Genomic DNA, 14,505 nt, shown 5'->3' with positions numbered 1-14,505 from the left:
ATCAGCCATGTTTCATCAGGTGCACTATCTCAGTGTTGAATGCTATGTTGTGTAGTGAACATGCATTGGATGACGAAATGGAATTCCGAGTCCTGAGACACGGTGATAAATGAAAAAATCTGTGAATACAGTAGAATCTGTCAACAGGTAGATAGTGATGAGTAATCTCATGGTATCAATAGTACTCACCAACGCTGTTACTGTGTGCTCAAGCTGTATCTCTTCCAAAATCTAGCTTATTCGGAAGTCCGTGAGTAAGACGTATCCTTTGTCGCTGTATTGAATGAGCTTCTGTTTGGATATCATAAAAGGAAATAGCATTCTACTCTGATCGGATATAACGAGCCATCTTGCAACAAAAAACAACGTGGAACTGAGCCTCAATTATATACTAAATTCGTCGTATCAGGGGCACCAGCCTCTTCCACAGACGGGTCTTTTCTTATCCAACGCGACATTATCGAACGTTGCGCGCTAACAAACAAGAACGATCTTACTGAATGTTGTGACAGCTTTTCGCGTATTACAATATGCGCGGCTTATTAAGCTGTAAAAACACAAACCAACTTTATATTAACGAAAGTAATTAAATAATCTACAATATCTACGATAATTTAAAAAACGGGAAAAAATTGTTGTGAATTGTTAACATTTGTAATTTATCCATAATTAGCAAAGGAAAAAATCACAAATAAACTAGACAACATACTAAATAAAAAGTGTACTGTTGGACATCATTACAATTACAATGATTACATATAGAATTGATATTATGATTAGAAATAATCATTTATAAAAATATATTCAAAAAATTTATGCGTTAAAAATAAATTTTAAACAAATGAATTTAAAAAATGAACAATATTGTTGCGAATTTCATGAACAAAAATTACGCTGCGCATTTTCAATCTCACTCGCATACAAGTTTGAAGATGTTAAATCGAGCGCCACGAAATATTTCCTAACTCTATTCATGTTATTGCTATTAAATCATGTATGCAAATTTGGCTGACAGTAGTGTTACACTGTTTTTTCTCCTTAATGTTCAGTCGTCATTTTGACAAGTGGATATATGACGAAAGTGAACATGACGAATATGAATGTGAATATGACAATGAAGAAATCAGGAAGAATGTTTAAAACTAGTTATAGTGATGATGTTAATATGTAATTATTCTTAATCTTCTTAAAATCTAAAGGCACTTATTTACCTCATTGTAGGCAGATTGATCAAAGCGAACTGGGGCCACAAGTTCCCAGTTGGGAACTCTGCTGCGGCTACCGAATTGATTGAACATACAAGAGCCAATGGACATGGTTTGTACTTATAATACCTTCTTTAAGGGGGCAGGGGGGGGGGGGGGGGGTCTTTATGAAATTTCTCTCGAAATTGATTTTATAGTTGTTTCTAATGGAGGGGAGTGATATCTATCTGCTACTTTTGGTCCCATGGAAAAATATTGTTCCTAGCCGAAATTATTGCCGGTCAAAGGTCAGCGCTCATGTGTAATTGTATTGCGCGAGCGATTTTCAATCGCGCGCCCTGAAAATCGAGTCTAAAAATCTATCTCCTCCTACATTTTTTGAGCAATCACCTTGAAACTTTCAGGATATGTTCTAAGGACCATTTAGAAACTTTTACTCTTTTTAGAATTTTGAGATAGGCCTTTAAAAATTTTTTATTTCATTTTGAAAATCTTGGACCTCTTTTTTTGACGATTTTTCCAGGTCGAAGATTTTCAAAATAAAGTAAAAAATTTTTAAAGGCCTATCTCAAAATTCTAAAAAGAGTAAAAGTTTCTAAATGGTCCTTAGAACATATCCTGAAAGTTTCAAGGTGATTGCTCAAAAAATGTAGGAGGAGATAGATTTTTAGACTCGATTTTCAGGGCGCGCGATTGAAAATCGCTCGCGCAATACAATTACACATGAGCGCTGACCTTTGACCGGCAATAATTTCGGCTAGGAACAATATTTTTCCATGGGACCAAAAGTAGCAGATAGATATCACTCCCCTCTATTAGAAACAGCTATAAAATCAATTTCGAGAGAAATTTCATAAAGACCCCCCCCTGCCCCCTTAAATTATATCTGGTAATCTGTGAAATATTAACGACCAGGAACCATAATAAATCTCTTTTTTGTACAATTTTCCACTAGTTACTAATATAAGATAACTTAAACTAATATTCCCAATTATTGCAGAGTGTCTTACAATTGATAGTTCAAGAGCTGCTATCAGACCCAAAATTGCTCCGAGATGAACCTGCGATGGAACGTTTTCAAGTTGTCTATTCAAAAATGGAAGACTTACTGAGACGTTATGGGAATGTTGATGATCAACACTTTCAGGGTACTTTGAAAGAAAAGGTGTACTCATTTCTGATTTCACATGCCCTAAAGCATATTTCCTCAAAAGACAATTCACCTCTTGGTGTTGTACGGCATGAAGGGAGTCAATATGAAATCCTGCCTACAACTGAAATAATGAAACTCATAAATGAAAAAATTACAGCTGGTAGTACCGAAGGAATGAACCTAATTCACCTCAAAACAGGTTGCTTAGATGTTCCTTCCTTTTGTGTACAGTTGAATCAAAATCAGAAAGCCCAAAAACTCGAGCGAAGAAAAACGAGACTCACTGAATTCAGAAAAATATGTAGTGAAATGCTATTGCCACCAAGCAATGCTGATATTGCATATCCGTCTTTTGTCAGTCCCTTGTTTAGATGGGAAGGAAATTTAATCCACAGCATAAAGTTTATCGAAACAGTTAAAAGGGGTACAAAGCCTAAAGAACCTGATAGAAAGCAAGGTGATGAAATTTGCAAGAATACTGAAATCAGTCCAACTTTAAAGCATGTTAAATCTCCAACTGTTGGTGCTAATGAGGATGATAACACTATTAATATAGATGAGATATCTGAGGAGCAGAAGTTAAGAAGGAAATTAAAAAATAAGGTTAGAAACCAACGTAGAAGCCAGAAAAGAGTCAGGTTGAAAACCTCTTTTATTGGGGAAAAACCAGATGAAGTAACACCATCTACACCGACATCAACCGCTCTTATTACAGCAGCAAAGCCTGCTATGCCCAGTTACATAATATCAGAGGGAGTACAAAGCGAATCCCACACCAATTCCATATTTGCAGCTACCAAATTGTTTCTCAATACTAATCGCAATCCAGCTCGTCTTGAAAAAGATTCTCATTATGTTTGCTGGTTTGATACTTCTGATGGGCAATTTTGCTACAGGAAAGTAAGTTTCAGCATTATATGATTTAAAAGATAAAACATCAGAAACAAATCCTGATTGTGTATATTTTTAAAAGTTGTGACTGAATGCAAAAATGTTGCTTACTAATAGATGATTAATCTATTTAATCAGTTGTTTTTTTACAACGTCAAACTAGGAAACTTACTTTTACAGTTCTGAATTGTTCATCTTGCCAATTATCGATCGACTTTCTCGATACATTATTCAGAAATGTTTATTGAATATTGATATGTTGCACCATAAAATTAATTAAATTATATAGTCAATAACTTTAACCATTAAATTTCAGTTATTACGAACGTGTAGAACCAAGAAAACATTGAGACACGTCCCCTATCAGAGTTTTAAAAACGAACCACATGATACGAACAGCTCTCCTGTCATCAAAATTGATTTTGAACTGCTGCAAACAAACAGTATAATAGAGCAGTCTCTAGCGGAAATGAAGGGTACTTGTGTTGCGAATACTTTACCCCCCAGCACAAATGAACGTCCCCCTTGGAATCCAGTTTATGAGAACTTGTACATTATGGAGGTTCAGTCGGTTAGTTTAATCTTAATTACCCGTTTAAAGGTTATTATCTTTACCACACAGTCGATAACATATGTTAATTATGTGTTGGGGGTAGAAACTGGGGATATTAAGTTTAAATTTGAAAATTAGTAAATAAGAGCATCATGCATAATTTAAGGCACAAATATCTGTGTTAATTAAACCTAATATTGTTGTTTCAGAACCGACAGCACGAAGAGCACTGGTCTTCAAAAGTTGCAATTTGGAAATACCCGATGTATTTCGATGCAATTCCAATAGAAATTCGCTCAGGATGAATAACGATTATAACAAACAGATTAAACACTGCTGAGTATAAGTTTTATCTTAAAAGTGCAAGTGGTGCAAGTGTTATTACACAGGTCATAGATTGCTTGTTAGGGGGTCTAAACTGCTTTTTGTGAATTTGTGGATTTTATTTTTAGTTGACCATTTCAATCTATTGAATTGGTTTATTCATTTTTCGAGGGTGCTTATCCTTATAGCTAGACAATTGCCATTGCTGAAATTATCTGTATACTGTTTGAAACATTTATATTATACATAGTTTTATATATGTAGTAAGGCAACAAGTTCAATATTTACATAAAAATCTGACATGTGTTGCAAAGATAAAATAAACATCTTTTGAATTTTTTTGAATTCATAGTTTTTTTACTTATTAATTTAATTTCTACTAATATACAGTGGCGTAACGAAAGGCCCTGCTGACCCCGCTGTGCAGGGGGCGCTGTCTTAGGGGGGCGCCAAATCGTCGTTTGAATGTGGGACAATTTCGAAAACTTAACTAAAGTACTAGCAAAACTGCGCGTTTTGCTCTAGATACACACTTTTTTAGAGATTTTACCAGCGTATTCTTTAAAATCACCTAATTTGTTCAATTTTAGGGAGGGGCACCAAAAGAGGAGGGGGCGCCAACAGGGGGCGCTTTTTTCGGCAGGGGGGCGCCAACAGGCAACGTTACGCCACTGCTAATATAATATGTAAATAAGTTATGACAATTATGTTAAAATTTGTTTGTTTTTTATGATGAAGGCTTTGAAATGTTTACAGTTCTGATAATGAAATTAGGAAGAATGTTTAAAACTAGTGATGATGTTTATGTCATGTTATTCTTAATCTAAAAAATTGAAAGGCACTGATTTACCCCAAGCTAACCGGCTGATCATTGTAGACATATCGATAAAAGCAAACTGAGGCCATAAATTCCCAGTTTTGGAACTCTGCTGCGGCTACCAAATTAATTGAACATACAAGAGCCAATAGAAATGGTTTGTACTTATAATACCTTCTTATTAATATCTGGTAATCTGTGAAATATTAACGACCAGGAACCCTAATAAATCTTAAGTGCTCCACTTTTTTATACAATTGTCCACTACTAAGATAATTTAAACTAATGTTCCCAATTATTGCAGAGTGTCCTTACAATTGATAGTTCAAGAGCTGCTATCAGACCCAAAATTGCTCCGAGATGAAGCTGCGATGGAACGTTTTCAAGCTGTCTATTCAAAAATGGAAGGCTTACTGAGACGTTATGGGAATGTTAATGATCAAAACTTTCAGGGTACTTTGAAAGAAAAGGTGAACCCTTTTCTGATTTCACATGCCCTAAAGCATATTTCCTCAAAAGACAATTCACCTCTTGGTGTTGTACGGTATGAAGGAGGGCAGTATGAAATCCTGCCTACAACTGAAATAATTAAACTCATTAATGAAAAAATTACATCTGGCAGGTACCGGAAGAATGAACCGAATTCATCTCAAAACAGGTTGCTTAGATGTTCCTTCCTTTTGTGTACAGTCGAAAAATCAGAAAGACCAAAAACTCGAGCGAAGAAAAATGAGACTCACTGAATTCAGAAAAATATGTAGTGAAATGCTATTGCCACCAAGCAATGCTGATATTCCATATCCGTCCTTTGATAGTCCCTTGTTTAAATGGGAAGGAAATTTAATCCACAGCATAAAGTTTCTCGAAACAGTTAAAAGGGGTACAAAGCCTAAAGAACCTGATAGAAAGCAAGATGATGAAATTTGCAAGAATATTGAAATCAGTTCAACTTTAAAGCATGTTAAACCTCCAACTGTTGGTGCCAATCAGGATAATAGACACTATTAATATAGGTGCAATATCTGAGGAGGAGAGGTTAAAGAGGATATTAAAAGATAATGTTAGAAACCATCGTAAAAGCAACAAAAGAGCCTTGAAAAGAGCCAATATTAATCCCAATCCAGCTTGTCTTGAAAAAGATTCTCATTATGTTTGCTGGTTTGATACTTCTGATGGGCAATTTTGCTACAGGAAAGTAAGTTTCAGCATTTAAAAGATAAAAAATCAGAAACAAATCTTGATTGTGTATATTTTTAAAAGTTGTGACTGAATGCAAAAATGTCGCCTACTAATAGATGATTAATCTATTTATCAGTTGTTTTTTTACAACATCAAACTAGGAAACTTACTTTTACAGTTCTAAATTGTTCATCTTGCTAATTATCGATAGACTTTCTCGATACGTTATTCAAATTGACTATTGATATTTTACACCAGCTCACCATAAAATTAATTAAATTAAATACCTTTTACCATTAAATTTCAGTTATTACGAACGTGTAGAACCAAGAAAACATTGAGACACGTCCCCTATCAGAGTTTTAAAAACGAACCACATGATACGAACAGATCTCCTGTCATCAAAATTGATTTTGAACTGCTGCAAACAAACAGTATAATAGAGCAGTCTCTAGCGGAAATGAAGGGTACTTGTGTTGCGAATACTTTACCTCCCGGCACAAATGAACGTCCTCCTTGGAATCCAGTCTATGAGAACTTGTACATTATGGAGGTTCAGTCGGTTAGTTTAATCTTAATCAACCTTTTAAAGGTTATTATCTTTACCACACAGTCGATAACATATTATGTTAATTATGTGTTGGGGGAAGAAACTGGGGATATTGAGTTTTAATTTGAAAATTAATAAATAAGAGCATCATGCATAATTATATGTAGTTATCTAAGGCACAAATATCTGTGTTAATTAAACCTAGAATATTGTTGTTTCAGAACCAACAGCACGAACAGCACTGGTCTTCAAAAGTTGCAATTTGGAAATACCCGATGTATTTCAATGCGATTCCAATAGAAATTCGCTCAGGATGAATAACGATTATAACAGACAGATTAAACACTGATGAGTATAAGTTTTATCTTAAAAGTGGGGCAGGTGTTATTATTAAACTTCAATTTATTATTATCATTATATATATTATAAGGAGTAAGTTTGTGTTGACGCCCTATAATTTTTAACGTCAAGTTATATTTTTAATTGTGATCTCTAGCTCTTGATTTAAATGAGATTTGAGAAATAATTACTACTGGTATCAATCTGTTAAGGGATCGTTCAAATATTATGTAATTATGAGGGAGTTGGTTTAGAAAAGCTTTGTAATATCTACATAACAGATCCATGCATAAAGTGGCAATACGGAGGGAGAAGGGTTTAAAATGGCTAAAAAGTAATTTACACAATATGTGAACGATCCCGGCCCTCTAAATTCGATAAACATGAATGTCAATATTTTGTTTCCCTTTGTAGTTATTTGTATGCTATGTTGTAAGACAAACCTCTTAGCAAATATGTCACGAGCAGAAGCCCAAGAATATCAGTTGAATTCACCGCCAACAGATGGAATTTCTAACGTAACCTTTGGACCCAATAACTTTCTTCTCGTTTCTTCATGGGATTCGGTAAGTTTAGTTGTTACTTGCGAATAAATAATTATAAATTTACACTCAAATCATGAAATTAATTCAATTGCGATCTTTATGCTTATATTTATAATATTATTTAAACGTTTCTTTTTACCAATCATCATGATCACGATAATCATCAGCTACTTTACTCGCAACTTTACCACTGCCTCCCAGAGTACCAGACTATACGATGTTGCGAACAATCACCTCCGAGCCAAGTTCGATCACCAAGACGCTGTGCTGGACTGCTCCTTCATAACTGCTACCACAGCTCTAGCTGGAGGACTGGACGGACAGTTGAAGATGTTTGATTTTAACACCCATTCTGACAGGGTTATCGGGTATCATCAAGATGCTATTAAGTGTGTGGAGTGGAACAGCGAGGTTAATCTAGCAGTCTCAGGTTAAAACCAGAATATCTTTTTAACAGGATAATACTGTTTTTCATTTTCAATACCATGTACTAATTAATCCTTTTTAAGCACATGAATTAGTTTAATTACTATCTCTGTTGATTCAATATTTTATTCCATATTATCCCTTCTAAGATTTGTTTTCTAAGACTTATGGTCCTAGATTGCTATGTGTTAGATAAATTCCAGATTCTACAGTAAATGTTATTTAATTATTTATTCATATAATCTATGTGATATAAATCTGGATTATTGAAAGTTACAATTACCTGAAATTAAGTATTCAAAGTAAGTAATCTCATTGTTGATTTTACATATAACAATTTTTCAGTATTTTCTCTCTGAGTAATTAAAATTTTATATCAACTTAAGGTTCGATGTTATGATTTAAACGATTTGTATTCATGAAATTTTTTAGTAATGTTGACAGTAATTTCGACGGTGGCAGGAGTCAATTTTTACTTCGTTAGATCCATTCTAAGAAATTCCTGACTTGGATTACAGGTAAGGTATCGAACGGGCAGACAGTCGTCTGATAAGGAACAGAGTGCCACAGTCAGACGTCTGATCACCGCTGCTTTCCCCAACAAGAAGGGCTACGTTCTGTCGTCCTGTGAGGGTCGTGTTGCTGTTGAATACCTTGATCCTAATCCTGAAGCTCAGAAAAAGAAATATGCGTTTAAGTGTCACCGGATTAAGGAAGAAGGTATGGAAACTATCTACCCCGTCAACACCATATCATTCCACAGAAGATACAACACCTTTGCCACTGGTGGGTGCGATGGCTTTGTTAATATTTGGGACAGTGAGAATAAGAAGAGGCTATGCCAACTCCATAGACTCCCAACCTCCATTGCATCGCTTAGCTTCAATGACGACGGAAACATGTTAGCTATAGCTTCTTCGTACACATTTGAGCTGGGAGACAAGGAACATCCGGCTGATCAAATTTACATCAGACAAGTCAGCGATGCTGAAACAAGACCTAAATCTGTTTCTTGATGTGATGAACTTTATTTTAAGTATTAATATATTGGATGATGCGCCAATTATTTGGGTCAATAATAACTTAATAATTTAATTTATATATTGGCCAAATATCGTTAATAACTAAGAGCTGTTTAATTTGTTTTTAACTTTTAACATTACGATGTTATCATGGCGCCCAAACTACAGAATATAGATTTACCGAGAAAATATTTGCCTTGAAGAAACGAAAATAATATTTTATTCGTTCTATACCTGGTTATTTTGGTCTATTCTTTACTGTATTATCATTATTCAATTAAACAACCCTGTATCTGTTGACTTTCAAAGAATGTATTCTTATTTTCTTGACAAAAATCCTGCTACTTAAAAATTGAAAAGCTGAAGTTTCGTTCTTAAAATGTTGCTTACTCGCAATTAATTATTGATCTTACCTCAATGAGTTAGAATAGCTATGAATATTGGGTATTGGTTATAGCGAGGAGGTAAGCTATATTTTTGTCTGACACGTGTCAGCGAGTAACCAATCTGCTTCCAGCAATGACCAATCAAATAACAGGTCAAAATCACTGTACGTGTTCCAGAATCACTGCACGTGCCCCAGAATCACTGCACGTGCCTCAGAATCACTGTACGTGTCCCAGAATCACTGTACGTGTCCCAGAATCACTGTACGTGTCCCAGAATCACTGTACGTGCCCAGAATCACTGCACGTGCCCCAGAATCATTGTACGTGTCCCAGAATCACTGTACGTGTCCCAGAATCACAGTACGTGTCCCAGAATCACAGTACGTGTCCCAGAATCACAGTACGTGTCCCAGAAATACTGTACGTGTCCCAGAATCACTGCACGTGCCCCAGAATCACTGCACGTGCCCCAGAATCACTGCACGTGCCCCAGAATCATTGTACGTGTCCCAGAATCACTGCACGTGCCCCAGAATCACTGCACGTGCCGCTATTGAAAACAAATATATAGCTCACCTCCCCGCTGCAAGTTCACATCTATAAAATATAATATTAGTTTGAAATGTGATACAGCTAACACTAACAGCAACGATTATAAATCTAATATATTCTAGGTATATGGGCACCAGTCCAAGTAAGTGTTCGCCTCACGGGATAGAATGGCAGGGAAACATCACATACTACCAATACGGCCCTATTCAGCCTGACCGCGAACAACTGATGACGCAAATCCGCAAAGGTAGGATTATTCAAATACGTCTGTACAAAGTCGCTCTGAGTAATGTGATGTGGTTTGCAGATGGTGTGCTTTTTCATGCTTTTGTCACGTTCAGGACAGTTGATAGTAGCGGGGAATGGTGGTGGTCCTTAGAGAAAAACCAGGCATCTTTGGTGTTACAAAGGAGCAGAGTTGAAGCTGACGTAAAAGATATGCTTAACGGTAGAAAAAGACGTAGCTTTGTTAATCCGAAAAAATTACACGATATCTCGGATCGTGATACAAAGTTCATGTTTCTTCATTCATACATAATAATAACCAATCAGTTAGGGGTTGGGTATAAGTTTGCTGAAGAGAACTGTAAGGGGTTTGCTAAAAAAGTGTTTGATTTCGTTGCCAAACCAATAAGTTGGGACTATGATCCTGAAAATGATGTTAAAATGGTAACTTCACTGCTGATCTTCCTTTCAATTCCAATAGTCGGTTTATTGACTAGGAAACTGCGAAGTTGAGCGCCTCGTTTTGGGGAACTATTTTTATCATTAAACAAATATTCATATGTAATTTATGCCACATTGGTTATTTTTAACTGAAATAATTTGCTGGCACTCCCGGTTATATTTACTTGATTTTTACATCCTATTTATGATCGATTCATTATATTATATTACATTTGTTTATCGACTAAAAATATTTATTGTAAACGATAGTTAATAATTTTTCAGTTTCATGTTCATCATATTGTATCTTTTCATTCTTGCCGATTTCATTAATTGAATGTGTTTTTATGTGCGCTATTATATGAATTTTCGGCGTATCTTATTTTATCATATTTGATGCGGAATTAATCGTTACATAGAGGTTCGTGTACCAGAATGATTTCTTACCGAAATGTTAATGAACAATTAATCAAATAGGTATTTTTATGTGAGAAGCTGATTATGATAGGATGTTGAAGAAATTAAGTAAATAAAATTACACAATACCCATACATGATTAGCTTACACAATACAATTGTTAACCTTGGGTAATGTCACTTCAAGTCTTCGATTATAATCCACATCATATTGTCATTGAGCCTCAGTGACAAGTGTATTTCAGGATTTTCATCGATAATTTATTAATTTCCTAATATCTTCTGACTTTGCAGCCAAGTATAACGATGTTGGTGGCACTGCTGATAGTGGTGCCTGTCACCGCCCTGTTTCTAGCCTGGTTCTATCTTTTTAGAAACAACACTGACATTCCTGTCTCTCCCGGTTCTAAACCAATTGTTGGACACATGCACCACTTCATGGACCTTACCAAGGACACTCTTTATCTGTACGTTCTCATTCTCACTTTGATTTTTCATGAAAAGTACTGCTGTTCATTCATTGTTTACATTCGAACCCCTTTAAAATGAAAAGCTACTATGAATGTTATTAAAAGTTGCAAACAACATTTGAAATATCCGACCATTTTGAGATCTTTTCAGATTTGAACAGCGATATTTCGAGATGACAGACCCAAAGAAAACAGGATCGGTGTCTCACATAAAGTTCTTTTTTCAATCGAATTTCTCCCTGAACACTGTAACTGCAGCTGAACCCCTCCTCAAATCGAACGTTAACATCAACAAATCCTTCCAATACGATGCAATTTCTGGGTAAATTAATTTCTATCCTGTATTCTTAGCTGAATCAGATTGATTGGAAATAAGTAATAAAGTGTAGCGTTGATAGATTTCCAGATCATAATCAAATCAATAGATAACAATTAATGATAGATGGTTCCGGATGGTTTCGAAATTCGGTTTTTCACTTCCCATGTACATTGCATAATGGGCACAATAGTTCTTTATAGGATCATATCATGATAGTTTCTAGTTCCACAAGCACATGATCACATCTTCTAATTTATAAATACATCAGGTGGCTGAAGAACAGTGTCCTCGTACTCCCCGGACAAGAATGGCAAAAACGACGTAAGATGCTTACTCCTGCTTTCCATTTCAACGTCCTGGAAGACTTCTCCGAAACGATGAAAAAGCACGCCAGTTTGTTTGTTTCGTTGCTGAAAGCGGACCCAACCAAGCTTATAGTGGAAGTTATAGAGGAAGCCACATTTTATAGCTTGTGCGAAACTTCTTTTGGTATTGAGTTCGAAAGTAGAGAGGAAGCAAATGCCCTCTTTGCTCCCATGGCGTCCCTGACGGCCGCATTTGCGATGAGAACATCTTCCCAAAACCCCTTAATCCAGTCCGATTGGTACTACAACATGACTGAGGGTGGAAAGCTTTGGAATTCTTCTGTAAATGAGTTGAACAGACATATAATGGGAATGATAAACAAGGCGAAAAAGGCATTGGAGTTGGGTGAAACTAGGCTGCACAAAGGAAAACGAGCATTCCTGGACCAAATGGTTTACGAACAAGCTGAGCGAGGGGAGATAACTGATGAGGCAATGATTGGAGAGTGCAACACAATACTACTTGCTGGTCATGCCACCACTACTGGAACCATAGCTTTCTGTGTATACTATCTTTGTAGGCATCAAGATATCCAGGAACGTCTTTACAAGGAAATCGCTGACCACCTGGATGGTAAGGACATTGATGATATTGATCATGGAAGTTTACCGTACCTAGGAATGGTTGTTAAGGAAACCTTGAGGCTACAGCCCCCAGGTTCTATTATCGGACGCAGGCTAACTGAACCAATGGATGCTGATGGTCACATGCTTCCCGCTGGAACCAACCTTGACGTATCCATTTGGTGGCTTCACCGAGATCCTGAGCATTGGGACAACGCCGAGGAGTTTGACCCAGAAAGATTCTCAGAGGAAAACTCCCGAGGCAGAAACCCCTACGCATTTGTTCCTTTTTCTGCAGGACCTCGCAATTGTATAGGTCAAAGATTTGCCAATGTTGAAACACGTTTGTTCATTGCAGCTTTGGTTTATAACTTCAAAATGAATTCAGAGCAAGAGCTCGGCAAAGGATTATTTAGGAATCTCCATAATGTATCTGCTGTTCCTGGTCCGGACTTCAAAGTTGACTTCGCTCCCAGGGTTTAAGATTCAAGATAAGAGATTATAAAATATGAAAAATACATTATAGAATGTTAAAAGAGTATTAAATCAAAAGTAATTTTAATGTAGTTGCACTAATTATGTACAGCGATTATCTACCATAGAATTCTAAGAACATGATTGGTGATGTGCTTTGAATGAATCGCATGCATACTGAATAGTTCTGAATATACTATCTTCTCATCATGCTCTGGAGTCTGGCCTCTGGCTAACAATCGCCATTTAAACATCTTATCAGCACAAAGAATGATTTAACTTTAAGAGGAGGGCTTAAGAGTGTTCTTCGCTTATCTTTGTTTAGGATGTATAACTTTAGGAGCGAATTTTGAGAGTTCTGCTGTTTTCTATTACTCATTAGCCTCGAAGTCTCCACGAGTCCCTTAGTCCCAGTTGGTCTTTTGGTCATGTTTCCAATATATACAGGTGCTGTTATGGACCTTGAATAAATCGACCCTCCCTTATTTTAATGTACAGTCAAGAATCAGTGTAAGTTAATTTAAATCATGATTTTATTTTAAAGGATTACTTCTACAATGTTCAGTTATAGCATCTTACATCTATATAATAAATGTCAGTATTATTTATATTTGGTATCAGTGTTTAATGTTTATGTTAGTGTTTATTATTTTTATCATTTTAAGCATGTACAGTTTAGATTACATTACAGTGCACGTGTTTGGATATTTTGCAGTACGAAAAATAAAAATCGACAAAATATTTAGATGAGCTTGACTCTCTATACAAATATTTAGCGTTCATAGAAATTGTAAGTCTGACGAACAATTAACAGAAAAGTATTTCGTCTGATTTTGAAATGTATGTCATTTAAAAACATCAGTGAATTTTTCTTAGCAGCAGAATAATTAGAGTGTGCTATGTTTGTAATTATCTTTTAGATTTGATTTTTAACTTCCATTGTCAAGCTGTATGTCATTGAAAATGGAATTATCAGAAATTTGTCAGAAACGTCATTAAAACGTGTTAGAAATTTAAAATGTGTATTTTTTTATTAGATTTTTAGTTTGCATTTTTATCCGGATTCGTTTAATTGAGATTGAACATACAATGACTTAGCGTGAACCAAGACTATGAGATTAATTGTGATGAATTGGAATGAGGGACATTCGTATGAGATGACCTTAGCCATAGTGCTATAGCTCAATTGGTTAATTTATCACTTCTTTAACTTCATTCTGATACTGTTATTGGAAAACTAATTTTAGATTTAGCTCAACTACCTTGCAATAATTTATCAATTGAAG

The 14,505-nt window shown here is 35.7% G+C and overlaps 3 protein-coding genes across 3 annotated transcripts in view; 2 read left to right on the top strand and 1 right to left on the bottom strand.

Moving 5' to 3' along the window:
• LOC134820672 (MAP kinase-interacting serine/threonine-protein kinase 1-like) overlaps window positions 1–400 on the bottom strand; it is a 49,195-nt gene extending 48,795 nt beyond the window's left edge. The window contains exon 1 of the mRNA XM_063831180.1: window positions 190–400. The gene's annotated coding sequence lies outside the window, so the exon portion shown is untranslated. The remainder of the gene's footprint in view (window positions 1–189) is intronic.
• LOC134821097 (mitotic checkpoint protein BUB3-like) overlaps window positions 1–9,008 on the top strand; it is a 73,202-nt gene extending 64,194 nt beyond the window's left edge. Inside the window, exons 2-5 of the mRNA XM_063831764.1 lie at window positions 7,462–7,577; window positions 7,758–7,986; window positions 8,186–8,193; window positions 8,501–9,008. Of these exons, the coding sequence (XP_063687834.1) occupies window positions 7,467–7,577; window positions 7,758–7,986; window positions 8,186–8,193; window positions 8,501–8,998 (846 nt within the window). The 5' untranslated portion in view covers window positions 7,462–7,466 and the 3' untranslated portion in view covers window positions 8,999–9,008. The remainder of the gene's footprint in view (window positions 1–7,461; window positions 7,578–7,757; window positions 7,987–8,185; window positions 8,194–8,500) is intronic.
• Window positions 9,009–10,019: 1,011 nt separating this feature from the next.
• Window positions 10,020–14,273, top strand: LOC134820438 (probable cytochrome P450 4ac3). Its single transcript, XM_063830823.1, has 4 exons — window positions 10,020–10,192; window positions 11,322–11,494; window positions 11,649–11,819; window positions 12,085–14,273. The coding sequence occupies exons 2-4, from the start codon at window positions 11,334–11,336 to the stop codon at window positions 13,226–13,228; spliced, it is 1,476 nt and encodes a 491-aa protein (XP_063686893.1). The 5' UTR covers window positions 10,020–10,192; window positions 11,322–11,333; the 3' UTR covers window positions 13,229–14,273.
• The last annotated feature ends 232 nt before the right edge of the window (window positions 14,274–14,505 follow it).

The sequence above is a fragment of the Bolinopsis microptera genome, chromosome 9, assembly GCF_026151205.1.
Source record: "Bolinopsis microptera isolate Bmic1 chromosome 9, MBARI_Bmic_1.0, whole genome shotgun sequence".
NCBI classification, from domain to species: Eukaryota; Metazoa; Ctenophora; class Tentaculata; order Lobata; family Bolinopsidae; genus Bolinopsis; species Bolinopsis microptera.
Note: the sequence above shows the minus strand (reverse complement) of the source record. Positions and strands in the feature narration are given on the sequence as shown.

What these genes read in the sequence shown, in the direction of transcription:
- LOC134820438 (XM_063830823.1), top strand. Translation starts at nt 11,334, where the DNA reads ATGTTGGTGGCACTGCTGATAGTGGTGCCTGTCACCGCCCTGTTTCTA. An exon ending in ACCAAGGACACTCTTTATCT is followed by an intron (nt 11,495 to 11,648) that starts GTACGTTCTCAT and finishes AGATCTTTTCAG; the next exon opens with ATTTGAACAGCGATATTTCG. An exon ending in CAATACGATGCAATTTCTGG is followed by an intron (nt 11,820 to 12,084) that starts GTAAATTAATTT and finishes TAAATACATCAG; the next exon opens with GTGGCTGAAGAACAGTGTCC.